The sequence below is a fragment of the Melopsittacus undulatus genome, chromosome 19 (genome assembly GCF_012275295.1).
Source record: "Melopsittacus undulatus isolate bMelUnd1 chromosome 19, bMelUnd1.mat.Z, whole genome shotgun sequence".
NCBI lineage: Eukaryota > Metazoa > Chordata > Aves > Psittaciformes > Psittaculidae > Melopsittacus > Melopsittacus undulatus.
The window spans coordinates 1,983,031-2,005,373 of NC_047545.1; the positions used below are offsets into that span (position 1 = coordinate 1,983,031).

Consider the following 22,343-nt stretch of genomic DNA (forward strand, 5'->3'; position numbering starts at 1 on the left):
AAACCACATTGAAGACAATGCCAATCCCATACGGCTGCACTGTCTCAATGGCCACCCAAGCAGTAAGTCAGTGCAGAAAGCCCTCACTGTTCTCACCATCACTGGTGCTCAGGTATTCAGGGTTAGAGGATGCGTAGAGTGGTCCAGTTGGTCCTTCAGTTTGCCTAGAAGAGACACAAACTCTTCAGCACATTTGCAGCCTTTGACACATTAGAAGGCAGTCTGATTAATTCCCAAAGCATGCAGCAAATACAGACTGTCCCTGTTTCCAAAGGCACAAAACATTTCCTCAATGAAATTCATGTGTTGCAACCATTATCTAAATTAGAAAACAAACACTCCCAAAAGATAAACTAAAGCTATGGGGAGAAGTTTTGCTTGTTCTGCTGAAAACAAGATAAAATTGCACTCACCTCTTTTTCACAAGCACATAAGCAGCTCCAATAATTCCAGCAATAATGATGGCAAAAATAATTGGCACAATTATAACAGCAATATTAGGCTGAGCATTCACTAAGAGAGAAAGAGAGAGATGGAGATATTATACAGGTCCAAAATCCAAACCTCTTCCTCAGTACAACCCCCCCCATCCCCCCAGTAAAGTGGAACAAACAGAAAACTAGAGGCTATTTTAGACACAGAACACATGGCTGGTCAGAATGAGACCTCATGAAGCAAAGCCACGCATTGTAAGTAATTTCAGTTCCTTGGAAGTAGATGCATAGCCAGTATTTATGACCCCCCCTCCATTCTCTGTGTGCTGCTCGCTAAACCCCCATCCTCCCAAAACAACCTGGGTTTCTATCAGGAATTAAATACTGCAAACAAAATGAACTCACAGTAATCGGCCACATAAAAATAGGTGGGTTCTGTCCATGAGCCGTTCCCAGCCAGTGATGTAGCTCGGATACGGACACTGTAGTTTCCAGGCTGCAGTCCACGGAGTTTACAGCCCTGCTCACTGGCAAAATGCTTACGGGACACGCAGTAGTGAGCTTCCTGAGGAGGAGAGAAGAGGAAGGCTGCATCTGTGACCCACAGCCCTGCACCAGCACCCAAGGATCTCTACCTCGCCTCCTTGTCTGACAAACACACAAATAGAGTTTTCACATCCTCAGGGCTATTCCAATATAGTGCTTTGTCCTGGATTTACATTTTACAGTTTAGTAGTTCACATTACAGCGAGCATGTGCCATTTGCTGGCCTAGAGCTCAGCCCTGAAACCTGACCTGGGCTGGCAAGCCCTGCTGCCCACAGGCTGCTGGCATTCAAGGCTGCCCACCACAGCTCTGGCTGCTCAAGGCTTTCTTCATTTCTCTAAACAACTTCAAGTCAGCCCCATGGTTTCTGTCCTTCCATAAAATACAATCCCTAAGAAAAAGCTCCATGCAGAAAGTTGGCAAATTGGCACCACAGACGTTTATTCCCCTGTGTTGCCTCAAACAGACTTCCGGATGATATAAATTCACTAATTTTTATGTCACCTTGGTTCATGCACAAGGAAGCCAGGGAGGACAGAACACCATAAGCATGAAGGCTATTAAAGACTGAACAGTCCTGGACTCTCAGGTGGATCTGCTTCTCCAAACATGCTGTGGCTAAGGAACAAGCAGGAATTCTCACCTCTGTCTCCCCAAGACGTCCATAATTCACTTCATACAGTACAATGAGACCATTTGGCTCCTTTGGTTCTTGCCACTTCAAATGCACAGTGTTTTTTTCAACCAGTTCATGCGTAACTGGACCAACGATGTCATCAGCCTTAGCTAGAACCAAGTTCATGTTAATAATAGTTTTATGTCTTCAGCAAAATTCAAAGCTGCCAATACTTCATAGAAACACAGAACGGTTTGGGTTGGAAAGGACCTTAATATCACCCAGTTCCAATTCCCTGCCACGGGCAGGGACACCTTCCACTAGAGCAGGTTGCTCCAAGCCCCGTCCAACCTGGTCTTGAATGCTGCCATGGATGGGACAGCCACAGCTCCTCTGGGCACCCTGTGCCAGTGTCCCACCACCCTCAGAGGGAAGAGCTTCTGCCTTAGATCTAACCTGAACTTCCCCTGTTTCAGTCTGAACCCATTACCCCTATCACTCTAGTCCCCGATGACGAGTCCCTCTCTAGCATCCTTGTAGGCTCCTTCAGATACTGAAAGCTGCTATGAGGTCTCCACACAGCTTCTCCTCTTCAGGCTGAACAACCCCAATGTTCTCAGCCTGTTTTCATATGGGAGGTGCTCCAGCCTCTGATCATCCTTGCAGCCCCCTCTGGACTCACTCCAACAGCTCTATGCTTTTCTTAAGATGGGGCCACCAGAACACATTATTCATCCATCATCCTTTCCTATCAGGACATACAGATAGCAGCAGTCCTACATGATGTTTCTATACTGCAGCTGGCTCCCATAGGAAAAGCAGCATTTTGAGATCAGCCACCAGCCCAAAGCAAAGCTCAGGAAGATAATTACCTTCTGGCATGGTCCTGGCACTGACATATGCTGCAACACTGCATCTGGATTCCTGTGCATCGTGGTTACAGGCGTGCAGCTCAATGCGGTACCCGGTGAAATGCCGCAGGCCAGAGATCACCAAAGACTCTTTAGACTTCACCTTCTCAAAAGGTTTCTGCTCCTCTGCATTCTCCAACTGTGCTGCAGAATTGTTGGGAGAGGAGGCGATGGTGGGTATCACCACAGTGGCGTTTGCCACAGAGCCAAGGTCTCTTCGCTTTCTTGACGGCCTGTTGAGTAACACAGGTTACAGTATTTGTTATAGTCAACGTCAACACATTCATCTGAAAAGGAAGAGTTAAAACAGCTCAGAGTGCCACTGAAAACTCAAATTCAAGTCTTGGATTTGTAATGCAGCAGATATTCAGCATTCTTCCTGCACAAATTCATACAGTATATAAGCTCCCCAGAAATAAATCCAATTCATCTTGATCCAATAAATCTTGACAATTCAAGTTCAAGATCCTCTGACCTGAACACAGCTTTACCAGGTTGCCTCACAGGTGCCCTGGACACTGTTGTTATGCACGTTCTAGCTCTGAGTGAGGCCATGCCACAGCCCCCAACTCCACTGATCTCAGATGTGCCATATGCTCCAAGCATCACAAACTTGCCTTTATAAAGCCTAAGACCAGTTTCACAGCTCATTGGAATACATCTGCCATTCGAAACCCTAAGGCTGACTCTAGATTTTAACCTTTTCCTGAGGGACCAAACCTATTACGTTCCCTTCAGCAGGCACATTTAAATCTCCCAGATTCAGATTAGGTGTTAGTGGTGAGGTTTTGCTTAAGCCAACATTGCCTCTCAAATCACTGCACAGCAGTTGTAAAACCAGAGCTGGCAGCGTGATCCTGTCAACTCCCCTGCTCCTGAGTGAGGAGCCAATTGCAATGTCAGTTTGTCTGTACATAAACAGTGTCAATCCAACTGAATTAAGAACTATTCACAGATTTCATTTTCTTGGGGAAACAACCCAACAAACAGAACAAGCATTGAGCCAAACCTCCTCATTCTAACACTTTATGTCCTGCCACACATTCACCACGAGGAATTCCAGGTCGGGGAACTGGCCACCGTGGTGGATCAGTAGTTGTATTGTGTTACACAAAAGGAATCAATGCCATTTGCAACCTGGACCGTGTATTTTAAGGTGATGATGATCTTTCTTTGCGTGCACACGTGCGTGCGGCTATTAAAGGGTACAAAGAGTGACCTGACCTGAACCCACACTTGAGGCATCTCTAGTCTCTAAAAATGTACCAAGCTGCTGAAGCAAATCTTTGCTGCTGAACTGAACTTTCCACTGCTGCCCTCCGAGAAGCAGGGAAATGATTGGCCAATTCCAGCAGGGAACTGTGTAGATCAGGGCTCTGACTGCAACCCCCAGCTCCCTTCCCTCCTCCAGCAGCAAACGCAACCACCTGGAAAGCAGATTTGAGCCTTCCTCCACCTAAACATCAGGTTGTACCCAACAACGTAAGCACATTCATCTGCCTGATGAAAAGGTGGGATGCCAAAGGCAGGTTTTGTAGTTCTCTATCACTAATTAACTCATTTTGGAGCTGCTGTTCATCTCAGCTTTTGCACTGCTCTGAACAGTGTCCCCTACCAATGGGGCAGAGTTCAGAGCCCCTGAGCTGGGTCATGCCACCTTCCTCCTCTGGCAGGATTCTTTACGGTCACGCAGAACCTTGTTTGGATGTCAAAGCAAAGCTACAGGCCTCTGTTTACAAAGTGTGGATTCAACTGTTCCTCCTCTTTAAGAGGATTTTGGTTTCCATGAGTAAAACAGTAATTTGAGCACTGATGCAGCACAGAGTAAAATGCAAGAAAAACTTCCTTCTCAAGTAACAGAAAGCAAGGAAAACGTGTGAAGCTGTAATCCCCAATCTTCCCATATTTATTATCCTGGATTTGCAGCAATCTTCTGGCCAAATTCCCTGCATTTTAAAACATTTGATGTTTTCCCATTGTTGTTCCAGTGCAATTTTCATTATGGCCATTGCAGTAGTTCCAATGGCCTGTGAAATACCAGATTCGGATCTTGTTCATTCTGTAACTCACTAATACTTATAACAGCATGAGTGTGTGTGACACAGAGGATGAAGACAGAGAGCAGAGAGAGATGGCATTTTCTGCAGTAGTGATGCTGGAGAGCACACATTAAATGACATCCTGAATAGCAGCCATTCAGTTACCCTCTATCTCTCAGGACTTCCCCTACTTCTGAAACCTTTCCATGCTTTCCATGGAGTGATTGAGGGTTGGAAAGTACCTCTAGAGACTGTCTAATCTGACCCCCTCAAAGCAGGGGCAGCTAGAGCAGGTTGCTCAGGACCTCCTCAGGTCAGTATCTGAGTACCTCCAAGGATGGAGACTCCAAAACCTCCCTTGGCAACTTATTCCAGTGAACAATCACCTGTTTGCTCCCATCTGTACAAAACTTGTTCCAATGGAAGAGCAAATAACAAAGGAAAGAAGAAACAAAGCATCAGCTTCTGATGGCCACTTTGTTCAGCTACAGAGGGAGGTGACAAAGGATGTGGTGTAGAAATACCTGCTGGCTCTGTGGAGGTGGGTATGGCAAAAAGCATTTAGAAACTTCTAGTTTGTCTTGCCAGTGCCAAAGCAAATTAACCCATAAGACTTGTGACAGTATCTCCTGCAGTAGCTAATGAACCACGTGCACAGGAGAAGGAACAGCTTCTGTGGTTTCCAGAGGGGTTCTCAACAAGTCAAGTAAGATCAGATCTGGACTAAGGCAGAGTGTGGCAGATCCTCATACAGACTGGATACTGCACAGGGATCAGATAGCTGGGAACAGCACAGGAGGAGAAAAATGGCACATGAAAAACAAGGAGAGAAGACATCGGGTGAGTGACTTCTCAACTGCTCTGTCCTGCTCCCTGCCATCTCATATTCCCTGCTGGCCTCATCTGTGAGATTCCTCCTGCTGAGTGGCAGAAGGCTTCTGATCTCCAGGGGAGTCTATGCAGTACCTCAAAAGAGAGGTCAATAAACTATCAGGAGTCACATAGAAGCACCTGAAGTAAAATACACATCATGTTCAGTTGCCAGGCTCTAGCCAGGCTGCCCTGTGAGCAGGCAATAGGCACAGTATTCACAGGAAATCTAATTCCAGTTGATGCTGTGACAGTCTGGAGCCTATCAGAAAAGACAAGATGCATGTTAGCAAGAAGGTATCTTTACTGCTGACTTAGAACAGCAAAAGGGGCTTGCATTAACAGGATTAGTTAGCCTAGGGAAATGGAGATTTCTTCCTTAGCTGGCTGACAAGGTGGCACATCCTGGTGATTGGTTTCTTCCTAAAACACATACCCCAGACACTGGCCTGAGGAGCATCCTGTGCTGGCTGCACAATACAACTGGGAGAAAAAGAATAAATCAAATACAGAAAAATCAGATTATTACAATTGTTTGCCTCCATCAAAAGGAGTTTGGCTTTTGTACATGTCTTGGTTCTCCTCTTCTTCTGAATACAACGTCCTGGTGTCATTTTGCACACTGGAACATGACCTGCTCAACACTAAATAAATGAAACAACAACAGGAGTGACTGCACAAGTCTCCATGTGACAACTGCAGGCACCAGCCAAGGCTCACAGAGAAGACACTGTCTAATACACACTCCATAATAAATGCTCATGCAGCTTTTGTCAAGTGGCTGCAAATAAATGTTTATTAGCTAAGGGCAGTAAGAGAAGAATAAATTAAAGAGCCCAAAATGCACGACAGTGAAGAGGGTAAATCATTACAGACTCTAACCTGACTCCCAGCGCTTCCTCTGTAAGTTGCATATGAAGTGTGAAGACATTCAACACCACTTAATGTGACACTGTGTGTGCCATTCAAAACAGGACATTCACCACCCACAGCAGCTGCATTCCTCATGGTATTGGAGGTATTTCCCAGACTAAGTGCAAGGAAGACCGCAAATACCGCGCTAAAGGACAAGGCTGTGGCATGGGAAGCTTCCCTGTTTCTTTTCCTTTCTTTTCCACTGGATGAAAAGCTAGACCACAGAATTTAAGACAGAAAAAAATAGCTATTTCTGGCACCAAGCAAGTTTAAATGAGCTGCAGGCATATAGCTATTTGTTACAGATTCTCACTTTAGCCCCAAGCTGAGGAGGATTCAGAGATGGGAAATAAGACCAGGACCTTCCGAATGTGTAATAACATCAGCTGTAAGTGCTCACCTCTCACCAGTTCTGATACCTGTGGTTCAGCTGGACTAGACAGGCTCATGGAAGCCCAGAAACCTGCAATATGGCCATGTCCAGCCCAATTTTTGTTTAATATTCAATTACGTTTCCCTACCTTTAACCACCTTATTACTCTACTTATTATATATTATATATATATATGTAATATATATATTATATAGTGTATGATATTCATACCTGGGGACAAAAACCTCATTGTGAAGGTAGTTCTCAAATGTCTTGCGGAAAGCAGACTCTTCCAGCTCCTTTTGTATCTGGGAGTCTGTTTTAGGACACGAGCAACACTCTCCACTGACATCCTCATTTTCACTTTGGTTATACTTCTGAGGATCCTCAGATTCAAAAGGAGGAGACCACGTCCTTGAGGGCAGTTTTAATCCTGTGGATGAAACAATTTCAGTAGCGCTCATGCTTGACACAGCAGAATCAAGGATTCCAAACAAGTGTACACAAGATTCACAGCACATTTGGGCATCCTGAGCTTTCACATCCAGGGCGTGAGCAGCTTCCTCATTTTTATGACAGGCCTTTGATTCTAGACTGTGCTATTTCTGAAATGGAGCTCAGATGCTGCTGTAGGTAAAGTACTACCCCAGTTCATCTCAGTTTAGGTAACACAGAGCAGCAGGTGAGATTTTGGGAGGCCTCAGTGAAACTCTGCTCCGAAATAATTCCCCAACAGGCACAGGATGCCTTCAAAACTTAACTTGGCCACTCAGAAAGAAACACATACCTTTTAAGCAGTAATCAAGTTCATAAAGCTCACTATCTTCTGCCTGCTGCTGCCAGAACACCAGGTAGTGCGTGATGTTTCCATTGGGCTCTGAGGGTGGTTTCCACTTCAGAATGATTTGGGATGAAGAGTTGGAAACAGATATTGGATCTAATGGGACTGATGGAACTGTGAGGGTGGAAAAGAGACAGAGGTCACTTCCACAGCTCTGCAAGAGCTTGACAGAACAAGGGACAAACACAGGCAAGTTTCCATTTCTATGGGAATAAACACTCTTCTCCAAGTAGGTCCATGTCAGTCCCACAGGAGGAGACACCAGCATGCCCACAAGCTCTTACACATAGCCCATGAGCCTGACAGCAGAAGGGCAGGTTGGTATCATCTCCCATGCAGGGAAGCAGGCATTTGTTTAGGAATACCTTCCTACCACAGTAGAGTGGCAGTGGGAAGTTTCATGGATAGGGGACTATCATGACTACCAGGCAGAAGACTATTTAGGTCTATTTTGCATTTCCAAGGCAACATTAATTTAATGCTACTGACCGGTAGCATTGGTCTGCACGTAGATGATTTCACTCTTTGCACCGTAAGTTCTTCGTTCATCTGAGAAGGTGACCAGGGTTTTAACAAATACAGCATACTGTGTCCATGGCTTTAAACCCCTCAGGAGCCAGCCTGGCTGGGCCTGGGCTTTGGGCTCATTTGACCGTGGCGGTGGGTCAACATCCACAACCGTCCAGCTATTTGATCCACAGGCATCTTGGCCATCAAACTCTGTCACATTTTGGTATGGACTTTAGGAAAAAAAAAAGAAAGAAAAGCCTAAAATTAACAAAATCCTAATTCAAGCTTTTAAAAACATTTCTAAAGACATCACTACAAGTTATAATCCTTCACCCTTTGGAGCAAACATAACCAGCTCATTGTATGTATTCTGAAAATGAAGCACAGGGAGCTTTGCAACCCAGTCTCCTAACAGCATCACCATTCCACAGATGATCCCAACAGATAAATCCATGCTGATTATTTTCAGCTTTATGAAAATCAGTTCGGTAAGCTTAAATCTGAAAGAATTCCCACCTCAAAGGCAATAAAAACCTCAACATCCCATGGAGATAGTGGGGAGATGATAAACTACATGGTTAGAGTATGTATGTCTAGAAAAATTGGATTGTTCTTGCATGAGGGATTTTGGCTGCACACAACTCAGTAAGTCAGCTATTTTAATGAACACTTTAATATAAGGGTGAGATCAGAAACTGCAGTGTAGGAGCCAGACAGACACAGAGACTAAATAGCTATGCCTACAACAGGTTTAATATCTACTCTTCAATGCCGGCTGCTGTTTGTGGAAGCCCAGCATGGGGATTATATTGTAACTTAATGGTGGATCACTTACGCTTCTTTGTAAAACAGCATAAATCCCAGGAGATCACGGAAATCCGGAGGCCAGTATGGCTCCCACTTCAACAGGATCTTGTCATGAGAAGTTCTAATGGAAGAAAACTTCAGTAATTCATTTTCACCTGCACCAAAAGGGAAGCAACAACAGTTTTGTTACTGCTAAAACAAATAAAGGATTCTAGTTTTAATTCTCTTTTTTTCCACAAGCAGCTCTAAGAATGGTGGCATTGAGAAGAGCTGCTCACCAAAACCTGGTCTTACTTCAATGCTATTTCTGCCTTTATCCAGGCATTTGAGCTGATGACCTCCTGAGGTTCCTGCCAGCTTTCAATTTTCTATGGTTTTATGGAAGTGACCCTGTAGTCAAGTTGAGCTAAGTGCTAAGTAAATGGGAAATCTAAAGGCAACATATTTCATATTCATGATGATCTACACAGCTGAACCCAATAATAAGGGTTGCACAGAAGGCAGAGGCTATGAAAATGAAGTTTATGAACTCCCAGCCTCGCCTGGGAGCAGCGTGGTCCCTTTGCATGCAACAAATAGTTGTAGGAGGATGCAGTTTTGAGGCTCAAGGGACCCATCAGGACATGGTGTGTCCCAGCAGCCCAAGAAGGACAAACTGTGTAGCTCTGATTGGATCAGCTGTCCCTGCAGTAGCTACACAAGGGAGGATGAATGTTCACTTCACTGGCACCACATCCAGAACAAACAAGGGTGCTTTTTTTCTGCTAAACAGGATGTTACCCATGTGAAAGCTCAACTTGAAAAGTAAAAGCAAACAAAAAGCCAAGCACAGCAGCAACCTGTGGTCTGAGGTGGGGGGGTGGCACACACAACAGCTCAGCAAGAGTGGAGTTAAAGCTGGCAAAGAGAAGTGCAACCATCTCTTACAGCTGCTTTCAGATGAAACAACCTGCTGAAACAAGCCAGGAGCTGCACACAGTCACACAAAAGAGCTGGGTTTGAACCCCAAATCCAGGCTCATCCCCAAATCCCCTCATGGGAAGAGACGACCTTTACAGGTAGCTCCTTCACTCTGCCCAGGCTAGAGCTCCGATATCCCTGAGGGTATGGCTCTATGGATGGGTTTACATTGGTCCTGCCAGTTTTTTGGGTAGGAAGTCATTATGTTCCCTTCTCTCCGCTGTCCTGGCATGGATGCATGTGCTGATATGTGGCAAACCATATCAGAAACCAATTCATCTGAAACACCTTCACCTGTTAAGTCTGTTCACAAATAACTGGATCAGCATAACAAGAGGGCAGGACTGGGGAACGGTTTGTTTGAGCAGTGCTGGCACCAAACACAAGAGAAACAGTGCAGCCACACAATGATCTAAGGTTCATGGCAAGCTGGGTAAAGAGCAAGGAACTGAAATGCAAGGAACTGAAATCATACTTCGGCTAATGCTGGGGCTCTTGGTGGTGGTACCTGCTTAAGCATCTCATGTGTTAACCTGTGTATGCATGTAAAACTTTGTGGGGCAACGAAGAGAGATGACATAAGCTAAAACCAACCAATTTTTTACCAGATTTACCATCTGGTTCACCATGCAGCCCAGTAAGAGTTATACTGGCACAAACAAGGAAAGGGGATTATGTGTGTGGCATAGAATGGGAACAAACAGCAGGGCTGGGGGGTGCAGAAGGGATGTACTTATTGCTGCCAAAATAAATGTCCAAAAACTACATCTTCAGCAGCACAACTTTAGTTAGAGCATAAAGCAACATAAAGCAACACTGTGTTTGCTTCTCAGCCATGTTGACACAGGCATTGCCTTATTGTTGTTCTTGAAGAAAGCTGAGCTTAAAAACCTCTGAGAAGCAGAACAAGTGCTGGAAAAACCTCTCTGACTGTTGTCATAGCAATTCCCTCCCATGGCTCCAGAGATGGGTGGAAATCCTGTTCCTCTACTGTTTCTGCTGTGTGCATACTGTCGCCTCATGACATGGGAAATGAAGATGCTGACTATTAATGAGGTAACACAAAGTCCCAGCCTGGACTGAGGTTATGTTATGCTAAACTCTTCAAAAAGCCACAATACACTTAACCCTGGAAAACTCACAGCTGAGCACACAAGGAGCACACTTCTGAAGACCCAAGCTGGCACAGTAGGAGCATGGCCTGCTGGAGAACCCTTAAGTACTTATAGCATATTGACAGTGCTGCTGCAGCACATGTGGCAAAGTGCAAGTCTGGTGATTCACCAAAGGGACAAGGACAGTCCCTGGAAAAACATCCTAAGCTGGGCTGAGAGAAGGAAGAGTATGAGGTTAGCAAGACAGAGGGAAAAGGATGCAAGGTTCACTGCATCCTCAGGCTTCCTTACATGAAGCTTGATCCCCATTCGTCTTCAGGGCTATGTCATTCCTTTCCTGACGCCCCTTAGTCCCAGAGATCTCTTCCATCTTGTGGATTTCCGACAAACATAGTTTGGGATTATAATGGAAGAAGAGTTTGCCTCGTGCAATAGTGAGGTTGTGCTTACTCCAGTCCCAGAGTTGGCGAAGATTCTGGTTATCCAAGGCATAAAAGGAATAATTCCTGAAAGCAGAGAATGGAAATGCGGATTGGGAGGGGATCCATTGAAAACGCTATTTCCTTCATGCACTGATGCAGACATCAAAGATAAATGAAGGCAAACTGCTCTGCCTGGTAGGCATGAGCCATGAGCAAAGGAATGTTTAAAAATAACTTGGGAATTGTTTACCAATACAGATCACCCCGAGAGCCCTGACACTGCTAACGAAAGCATTGAAATAAAGGGTCTTTTGAAGGAACTCACCCAGCCTCCAGTGTTTCTCCTTTAATCAGATGTAGTTTACGGAAGAAAGAAAGAGAAACTAAGGCATAAGACCGGCGAATTTTTAGGTAACCTGAGATTTCTTCTATCAAGCCAAGATTCGCTTCTAGCTCAGCTGCTATGTTATCTATGGAGAGGAAAACATCGGCTTTAGTTTTCTGATCTCACAAACACTGATACAAAGCCCAAACATACTAAATAGAACTGTTGTTCATTATTTCATAAGACCTTATAAAAATGACATAGCAAAGAAACCCCAAACGAACATAGAATCATAGACCCATAGAATAGTTTGGGTTGGAAAGGACCTTAAGTTTATCCAGTTCCAACCCCCCTGCCACGGGCAGGGACAGCTCACACTAAACCGTATTACCCAAGGCTTCATCCAGCCTGGCCTTGAACACTGCCAGGGATGGAGCATTCACAACCTCCCTTTTGCTTTGTGGTTATTTCTCTGATTCATGTTAAAATTCAAACTGGTCAAAGCAGAAGGAAAACACCCAAGCTCATGGATAGCATCATTTTTACTGCTCCAACATCCAGGCCTGCCTAATCCCTTACTCCTGCAGAACTTACTTCCTCCACGGATATTTATCACTAAGCTTCCATTAACAACCGTGCAGCCGCGGAGCTCCTGGGCCGATGTCACCGAATCGATCGTCTTCTCCTTCCCATAGTCACACACCTTTGGGCAGGGCCCTGCACAGGGGGTGCAGTGCAAGCTGCAAAACAAGAGAGCCCGGAATGCAGATGGGATGCAGAATGCCATCCCATGCAAAAGCAGAGTCATCCATTCAAAGCAACAGTGTCCTAACAATCTGCCATAGGATTCACTTGCAGCGAGCAGCACACAGCTCTGAGGAGCTCCAAATAAGTGCTGATAATTCTTTAAACTATCATTTCCATGTTTCAAACATTATCACTTTGTCCCTTCCAATGTAACAGAAACCAGAGTGATTTTGCTCATTTTGAACACAATGCTGCTCAGTGCTATACACACCAGGGCTTTCAAAAGCAAGAAACCCAAGCCCAGTCTCCATCCCAAGACGATTATGAGCCACACATACAACTGATGAGTGGAGCTGCTCATTCATCTGGGAATCCTCTGACTAAGGACTGTGCATAAAGTTACTTGAAAATAAAGGCAAGCAAGCATGTGCTTTGTGCTCTGGGGAAACACTTCCTAAATAGCAGCAAGATGACTGCTTGCCCTGGTCATACCACCTCAAGAACGTGTTCCCAACTAGTTCAGAGAAATAGGTGCTCTAGGAAAAGCACAGAGTACTGTTGTGAGGTCCTACTGACAGCAGCCTGGAGCTAATATAGGAGGGAGGTGATGGGTGCTGTTACACAAGCAGCAGATCTACTGTGGGGGCTGCTAAATCCTTCTTTTGAAAAGCAAAACAGGAACCAGAATAAAAAGTTCTGTTAAAGTGAATTCCCTGAAATGATTATGGCAGGAGCAAACACATGCGAGCACAAAGCTACCAATATTCATAGGAAATCTGACTCATCACAATATACAATGTTATTGTGGGACAAATAAAAAGGTTTTCAGTGATAAACAGCTCAGCCACATAAATTACTTAATTCCTTTGTCAAAAACCCTGGGAATAGGCAGAATGGCTGTTCCCTGCTTTGATTTGTGCTACACTTGTTTGTTGCAATGTCCATTTATGTCTGGCACAGCTTGAACCTTCTCAGTGAAAGTAATTACAGGAAGGAGAGACAGATATTCTGAGAATGATCCACTCAAAACATGCTATGCTCTTTTCATTAGACATGACTTCTCCCTGCTCTGCTTAACTAGCAAGGCTCTCTGGTCTGAGGTCAGCTTTGGAGGGGAAGGGAAGCAGGGCTACTAAAGCCTCTGTTGCCCATCTCCCTCGTCCCACTTGACTACAGAAAAACCCTTCCAACTTGAGGATGCTCCTCTTGCTTGTCCTCTCAGTCTCCCTTTCTCCACACTTGAGAGGAAACAAGGAAAGCCAGGAAAGGAATAAACTACTGGCACATGGCAGGTAGACCTGTCTGCTTTTAATGGCTTGAATTAGCAAGGTATTAGTTTACAAATCATACTAAGGTAGGCCAGGTAATCATCACAGACTCTCCAAGGCCGGAAACTCTCCTTGGTTTTGACAGAGAACGCAAGCCCTGGGTCCAAGAGAGAGGAAAGCACAGTCCAGAAGCAACAGCCTGGTTTCTTTACCTGCAGACACTTGTACTTACTTGCTGGAATTCATGATGTACCCCGATGGGCATTCGTGAACACATTCATTGTTGTGGATAACGTGACATCCTGACTCCCGGGCGTTCTTGCATTTGTTGTGCAGCTCCTGGCAGAAGCTGAAGGTCACACATCTCCACCCCTCAAAGCGATAGTAACCGGGTGGGCAGGTGTCCACACATCTGCCTTCCAGGTAGAAGTTGCGGCAAGCCACACACTTCTCAGGGTTGTTGGGCTCTGTGCAGTCCCCAAGACACTCGCTGTGGCAGCACTGACCGTCCGAGGTGCAGCCCTGGGACTTGCAGGCAGGTGGGCAAACTGTGAAAAGAGGAAAGGGAATGAACATCATAGGATAACCCAGTGATGACCATGAAGGTTTACAAGCAATGATACTTCATTCTGCTTAGCTTGGCACCCTGCGTTTCAAAGAGGCATCCATGAAGGGCACAGGCTCCTGCTTCATCTCCCCTTTTCAGTGCAAGTTCCAAATGTTGATAGCTTTTTGGAAGCATTAGCATTCACCCTCATAATTTGTTAATGCTCATCTTCAAAGAGAGAAAACCACATCTCCCTCTTTGAGTCCAGCTCTACAAGGCTCCCAGCAGAGCTTTGGTGATTCCAGCATTCTATCTGAAGCCCAGAAGCAACGAGCCTCTACAAGGAGAGCTTCCCAGACTGGGCTAGCCAGTTTCAGACAGAAGATTCTAGTTTCTGAGATTAAGAAACTAAGTTTGCCACAACAATGCTACAAATAATGCATGTCCAACAATACTTCTTCAGCTCTATTGGGATTTGCTTCCTGTCTATCAACCTGCCACCGGTTTCCCCAGAGGAAACCTGCTGCTCTGCCAACCCAACACAAGCTCTTTGGTGACTCTCCCATCAAGCCCAAAAAGAATGGCACCCACGAGTGTTACTGCTTGAGGTTTTTATGGTTTACTTTTTAATCACCCATTACTTAATGCCTCACAATACCTTTAATGAGTGGTTTGGGCTTTGAAATAGAAACCAAGAGGCAGCATAGCTCAGGGCAAACACCATGACTAATGCAAGGAAGGAGCCAGAGGGGAGGCTGAGCAAACCCAGAGCAGCTCTGAAGCAAAGGACAGTCCTGCTCCTCCACTACTCACACCTTCACACTCAGCCTTAATGGTTCTAATGAGGCTGGACCAAATAAATCCAACTGCTTAATCCAGAATATGCCACAGGACTTCAAGCCAGGAAAGGTACAATAAAGCTGAGATCACCACTACAAGAGCAAGCACCAAAGCCAAGTACCACTTTGATGCAGCCATTTAAAGAGCAGGAGGAAGAACTTCAGATGAAGGATGGGGAACACAGGCCTGGATTTATCCCCGTGGTTTCATACAGCCTTTGGGCTACAGCTGTGAATGGCCAAGACACAGATCAAGACATCACAGTCTTCTCAGCACACAGGAGGGTTTTGTCTGAGGTCCTGCCCAAGTGCCCTCAGTGAAGGAAGACAGAGGTAAGTCCTCCTGTGACCAGTGCTGGCCAGAGCAAGTAACTCCACAGGGAATTAACACTATCTGCCTCAAAACCCCCTTCCACCATGCTCCACCCCATGTTAAAGGGCTGCTGAATTAAGTGTGTTAAAGTGGTTAATGCCATTCTTGCAATAAGCAGCAGTAGCTGCAGTAGGTGGGACAATAAAGATGAGCAACCTCTGCTCCAGCCTGATTAATCCTTTGAAGATATATGAAATGGGTAAGGTTGGAATTCTACCACAAGGTCAGTTTAATCCCAAGTATCTTCCTGCTTCCACATCAGTCATTTCACTGCAGGTATTTGTGTATCTCTCAAGATTCATCCCAAAACAACAATCACAGGAGTGTATTTCATATTCATCTTCTTCTTTATTCATCTGCTGACCAACCTTGTGCCCTTTTCTAGCAATAGGTCTGATCTTGTGAGCCTCTCACAAATACTAATTGATGGAAATGCAACAGCCAAATGGAAGCACCCGATTAGATGCAATACAAAAGGAGAAGCTTGCTTTAAAAGCATGGTTATACATTCTTTACCAGCTCACAGATGGAGCACAAGCCTGCAACAGATGTCACGGCTGCAGTTTATTGGAAATACTGGCAACAGAAAAAACACAAGACAGAAAATTCCAGAATTTAGTCCAAAGTACTATCAAACTTATTAATCCCAGTCTAAAATATCGAGGTTTAGGGGTGGGGAAAAAGCCTGGGCTATTTCTCACACACTTCCCCACGTGTGCTCAGTGCGCACTGACATCCTCACAGGGATGACTTCTACACTCGCTAGTCCCCTGCAGTGGGTCAGCATCCAGCTGGGAAGTCAAATGCTCCACAGACACACATGTGGGAATAACTTGTGCAAGCTGAAGAGGGGAGTGCTGGCAGCACCAGGCAGTGCTCATCATCTGTGCTCCATCCAAAAGGGTATTTTCCCAGCTCTGTTTCATGCTGTTAAAAGACAACATCTGTTTCTCAAGGAGGGATGGAGCAGACAATGTGCAAAGGTTGGTCCTCATGCAAAGCACTCCCTAACACATGCCCGACGTGGTCTAGCGTGAGGCATCCCAGTGCATGGCAGGGGGTTGGAACCAGATGAGCTTAAGCTCCTTTCTAACCCAAACCATTCTGTGATTCTATGGCACCTATTTCACATTATGCCACGCTATTATTTCTTTGACTTTGTCATGGAAACCAGTCTTCAAAGTCCTGTGGTTATTTACACATTTTGAACTCAGCTGCAAATGTTCACAGGGCAGAAACTGTTGAAGTTCTCAGCTCTAAAGGGTTTTAGCAGATACAATTAAACTATTTTTAAACTGTTCTTAACGTTTCTCTTTCCTGTTCCACAAGCTTTTGATGTCTAAAAGACAGCTCTGAAGCGAGCAAAGCAGCCAAGGCAGTCTTTTTTCCATTAAGCCCTCGAGACCAGGAATTGTCAATCATTACTTTGTGCAAATCCCCATTACATATGCTCCTGAATCGATGTCGTCTTGACATTATCAAGTATGCATGCTAGAAAGCACCTAAAAGTTATGCAGAAACCTCTCCAGTGCATCTCCACTACTGCTTCTTATAACTACTACTACAGCATCCATGCTATGTGACTCTGGATAGGTCAGATGGGGTTTTGGGGTTTGTTTTCCTGCTACATTACACTTTCACCTCAGGAAAACATTGAATAGGTTTGTGCTGACCAAGTGCACCTCATGTCCCCACCATGAGGTTTGCAGACCCCAATAACTGTCATCACCTCATGCAGATTCACCTCTTCACAATGAGATGGCACTTTAGGGAGCTGTGGCATGGGCTGGTACACACTGAGGATGGACAGGATACTGCTTCTATACAGCCCCAGCCCCTGATTGATGCTGTGCAACTCTGGGACAATGCGGTGCCTCCACCTTAGCATAGGGAAAGAAGTCATGTCCCTGCATTCCTCATAGGAGAAAGTTAAAATGCAACTGCATAAATCCTCATTCGAATCAAGCAAAGAGCTAATCTGGGGTGGGGGCAGAAGCCATCACACTGTACCATAGAGGCTGCTGCAGGAAAAAGTGTTTCAGCACCAGCACAAAGCTGTTCATCACAGCCACAAAACCTCCTCATCACATCTTGAAGAATGGGACTTCCAAAATCCTGGTCCCAAGGACGACAAACAGCAGAAGGTTTAACTGATCTGCCCTGGCTGGGGGAAAACAAGAGGTTCAAACTTGTTGTTCCAGGGGTGAATAAATATTTAACTAGCTAGCTAGAGTGGCTCCAAAGGCTTAGGAAACAATGCATTTTACAAACCTTTCTGCTTATGGATTCAAACTGACATTTCTCCATGCTGCTGAGGCCCAGCTTGGGGGGACAACAGGCAGCAGAGTCAGTGCAAAGGAATTTCTGCCTCTCTGGATCTCTCCAATCGTTTCATCACTTCCCTGTGCTGCAGGTGCAAATAAATACACTGATACTGTAAATATATGATCCAACACAGGTAACCAGGAGATCTGTATTCCATAGGCAAGACAATTAAGCATTTGGCTGCTCAGTTAATGAACACTCTGAATACCAAAATATGAATAAAACCATTTGTGCCAGGTTCTGTTTCTCGCTTGCTGCAAATAAAACAGCAGTAAATTGTCAGAAAAAGAGAAAAAATAAAGAGATAAAAATCAGTTCTTTTGAGATCCTCTGCCACAGGATGGGTTTAAATAGCAATGTCCTGGGTGAATTCACTGTTCAAAGGGATGGTGCTTTGGGTACGATAAGAGGTAAACGGTTCATTAAGAAGAAATTCTAGCCCAGATGTATGAAGGCAAGATACCCCATATACATCACTGTACAGACAGATGCTCCCACATGGTTTCACGACTGATCTGTCATGAATTAAACTGATGATTCCACCTTGCCATCACAAGCCCCATCGATGGCAATGTGGGTCAGCAGAGGCAACCCTGGCTACCGCGGGTCCTCTTGGCCAAGCAGGGCCACTAGCCATACCCTGACGGAGCCAGTGGCACGGAGCAAACTCGCCTTGCACCACCAGCTCCCTTCTGAATTACACAAGCTGTTATTTCCATTACAGACAAGGCAATTGGGAGGCTCCAGATCCAACCAAGTCCAGGACAGAAAACATCGGCGGCAGGAGAACCGCCCTCAACCTCAGCCAATGCATTTGCTGCCTGCACAGGGAGGCATCCAACCGCTCAGCTATCTGCACAAGGCAAACACTCCTTAACCCCTTGCCAGCTCCCCAAACAAGCCCTCGCCTCCCATCAGGAGCCCACGGTGCCACTCTCTGCCTATGATGCCACCAAACTTACCATGCCAATGCAATGTAACCGGTTAGTGGAGGGTTTATTCTCACTGTGAGTGTTTTAACTCCTGGGGTATATTTATAACCAGGAGAAAAACGGAGGAGGAAGCCAGTATGAACCCGGCATTGACACAGCTTAAAATGGCTTGTTTTGGCCGCGATACGCATCGCTCAATGCCAGAGCTTAGGTTAGTGTAATGTTATATGACGTGCACACACGTATAACTCAAAGCCAGAGTCCCACCGAAACACTATCGCAGAGCTCTGCATTTCCCTAAGGGCTTTTCCCCCCCTCCCTTACTGTAAATGGCTGCAGGATGGGTCACATAAATTTATCCATGAATAGTCACACACACAGATAGAACAATCGTACTTGAGTTACAGTTGCAGTGGGAACTGTCACTTAATTTCCTCACTGTACAGTTACAACAATGACCTCTGCAGGAATGGGACTGGGGGGGTCTGAACAAAACCAAAACCAACAAGCTAGTACAAAAAGGAAACCCAAGGACTAATCAGCCCCGGCTGGAACTCCTCTCAGTGTGTGTTGCAAGCATGGGATCTTAATTTAGCACTACAGAGGTTGTGCTTGTTTCCTCAGCTTCTGCAAGGGCCGAGTGGCATCGCTGCTATGAGGTCCGTATGGATCTTACCTCCTTATAAAATGAGGCATTAAATCACAGCCTATGTACATGGCATTTTTCACTTGATCACTCCTGTCAAGAAGATGCCATATTCAGCAAGTCACTAAGTGCTTGGTACAGAATCCCGTAAGGTAACTTTTACCTGTAAAACAACTTCATTTTTCACTCAGGATCATTCTTTTCTCGTGAGCATTTATTTGCTCTGAAGACATCAAGGTGACACCTGATCTGAGTAGTATATGTAGTATAAGGTTGAAGGAGCTATTAAAAATGAAATAAAACTGCCCACTGAAGACTAGGTTACAAATCCAGAACTCCACAGCAGAGTGGGTAGACAGAGGGTTGCTACCCACAAGGAAAAGTGCCCTGCCAGCCCCCATGCACTGTGGTTTATGTCCTTCAATCATTCCTTCATGTCACCAAGACCAAAGAGACAGGAACCTAAACCCCAGACCCCAGCAATGGCAGTTCTTGGGCTGTGCAGGGCACAACAAGGGCAGTGACGTGGCTGGGAAGAACAGGGTTTTAGAGGTCCATCGGACTGTGAAAGCACAAGGACTTTCCATCACCTCAGTAACTAACAACAGCAGCTCTGTCTCCCAGACCTTTCTGAAGCATCAACCTAAAGGGAGAAACCAGAAGAGAACAAAAACCCAAGAGGTTAACACACTGCTCCAACATGATCACCAGCAATGCCCAACACTGGCTGCAGTTATCAGGCAAAACTCGGGAGATATCCCAAAATGTTCAAACACAGTTCTTCTGTCAGTTATTCACAGTGCTCAACTGCTCCAACAACATCCATCCATCCATCCATCCCTCCCTCTTCCCCAATGCCAAAGGCATCCAAGGAACAACCCTCCCAAAACACATCAACTCTAGTGCTGTGATCCACGCACACAGGATTTCAGTCCTTAGCACCAAGACAGGAAGGAGCAAGTGCCAAATAAATCCAAGGTTTTACAATCAGCACTAAAATTAAAGTGGTATTTATAAAGTAAGATATTACAGTACATAATGCCATGACCCCACTGAACTGTGAGCTGGGAACATCAGGAGCTCTGTATTTACACAGGAACAGATAAAATTAACTGCAGGTGCCTCCCTTCCCATAGACAGTAACTTCCAAAAACAACACACTTACTAAAACGTAAAGGAAGCTCTTCCCATTGACATTTCTCAGGACAGCCTTACAACTCTTATCTATTGTTGCACCTCCCAACCCTCTCACAAGTTATGTGCTCATACAGGGAATGTCTCAAATATTCCAAAACAGGACCGGTGCCGTTTGCAAACTCTGTGTATTCAGCTTCTTCCCACAAGGCATCCCCCCAGTCAAGACCAGCCACCACAGCTAAACCCTATGGAGATGCTGGGACTGTTGTGTGGGCTTGGTAGGATGAACAAATGCGAGTTCAGAGAAGATAAAAGTGTTTGGAGTCATATGCCACCTTGTCCAGCCATGATAATGGAGGATATGGAGGTCTGTGAAAGAAGTTGTTGAATGGAGATAGGGGGAACAGTTTCAGCTCTGGTGTTGGTAGAAGGAAAGAGTGGCTAAAGGGAGATCTCTCTAGAAACAGTCTTTTCCATGCCAACCTTCTGCTGTTAAGAGTGTGGAGTAATCTATTATTGCTTGCACTACAACTGCTGGTGGAGTATTTCTCTGGAAATAGAGAAATTCAGTGAGAAATTCATATGTGACTTATGCCAAGGAATACACAAAACTTACTAAGAGGAACTCATATGCATACATACCTATAGATACACATACTTTTATTTACATAATATACAAAAATATATATAAGTCATCTTAATAGGATGAAGCCTAGAGGAAGTCATCAACATTGCCTTTGGTCACTTGCCCTTAATCTTCTTAAGAAGTTACAACCTTCACAAATGAGCTGCTCCAGCTCCCACACTGAGGACACAGCACAGTACCTGTACCCAGGCTACAAACCCCTGTGTAACTTCAGGTGTGATGGCTCACCTCGTGGCTGGAGTTAGTAAGACAGCCCAACTATCATCTCTTATTTGGGGGGATAGGACTTCTTGGGCTACAAACCTCAACTATGAAGGTCCCTCACCTTCTCCCATTGAACCTTCAGGCCAGGCTGTTGTTTCACACATCTTCTAGATCCTTCTGTTTCTCTCCCTTGAAGGTTTTTACTCCTGCTGTCCTGTTACCCCAACTATTTACACAGATAACTGGATGCCTTCCATTCAAGTATGCCTAATATTACTCAGAACACAGATCAAAGAAACATTTGCCTTTCGTGCATTTCAAGTAGTGCACATGGTGTTTACAGCAAGCCCCTTATGAACTGAACCTACAGAGCAAACCATCTCTCTCTGATGAAAGCTAGGGGACAAAGAAAACCAATGCATTATAACAGTAAGACTCAAGACTAGGTCTGTTTTGATCTTAGTACCTTGCAGTCAAGCTGATTCCCAAGCACGTAAAAACAACTCCCAGGAATCTGGCTAAACTACTGGCAATCAAGCTGAAAATACCAAAACAAGGAGTTTGATTTGAAAACACAGCAGCACTCTTAAAAGAGAACAAGTGTCACAAAGTGCACGCAAGGATAACGACAAGAAGCTGTAAATACTTTACCTAGTACCTACAGCACTGCTGTTGTGCCATTCTCTGGCAAGCAGATCGAGCCTGCTCCTTGTACTTTGTGTTCAGAATTACACAGGAGCTTAGTGCAGCATAAAGGACCAGGAATAACCACCAACCTCTGCTTTAATATGCAAGCCCCCAAACCGACAGACACTACATCTTCAAGCAGACCTGGAATCCTCAGCCAGTTATCACTAAGTGTAATACCCCCATGCAAATTGGTACTTTGCTATAACTGAAGAACTAGAAGGCACCCCAATAAAGCCATTGCCAAGTTTCAGCCAATTCTAACAGTAATATGCAAAAGAGCACTGAGTGAAATCTGTCTCCCTATA

General features: G+C 45.1%; 1 protein-coding gene across 1 annotated transcript in view; it reads right to left on the reverse strand.

Annotated features, from left to right (window-relative positions):
* The window catches only part of INSR (insulin receptor), a 52,578-nt gene that overhangs the window by 10,675 nt on the left and 19,560 nt on the right, over positions 1-22,343 (reverse strand). The window contains exons 3-15 of the mRNA XM_034070687.1: positions 13,932-14,247; positions 12,279-12,424; positions 11,685-11,829; positions 11,229-11,443; positions 8,891-9,017; positions 8,035-8,285; positions 7,492-7,659; positions 6,936-7,137; positions 2,469-2,740; positions 1,624-1,766; positions 840-999; positions 414-513; positions 97-164 (exon numbers count right to left, since the gene is read on the reverse strand). Of these exons, the coding sequence (XP_033926578.1) occupies positions 97-164; positions 414-513; positions 840-999; positions 1,624-1,766; positions 2,469-2,740; positions 6,936-7,137; positions 7,492-7,659; positions 8,035-8,285; positions 8,891-9,017; positions 11,229-11,443; positions 11,685-11,829; positions 12,279-12,424; positions 13,932-14,247 (2,313 nt within the window). The remainder of the gene's footprint in view (positions 1-96; positions 165-413; positions 514-839; positions 1,000-1,623; positions 1,767-2,468; positions 2,741-6,935; positions 7,138-7,491; positions 7,660-8,034; positions 8,286-8,890; positions 9,018-11,228; positions 11,444-11,684; positions 11,830-12,278; positions 12,425-13,931; positions 14,248-22,343) is intronic.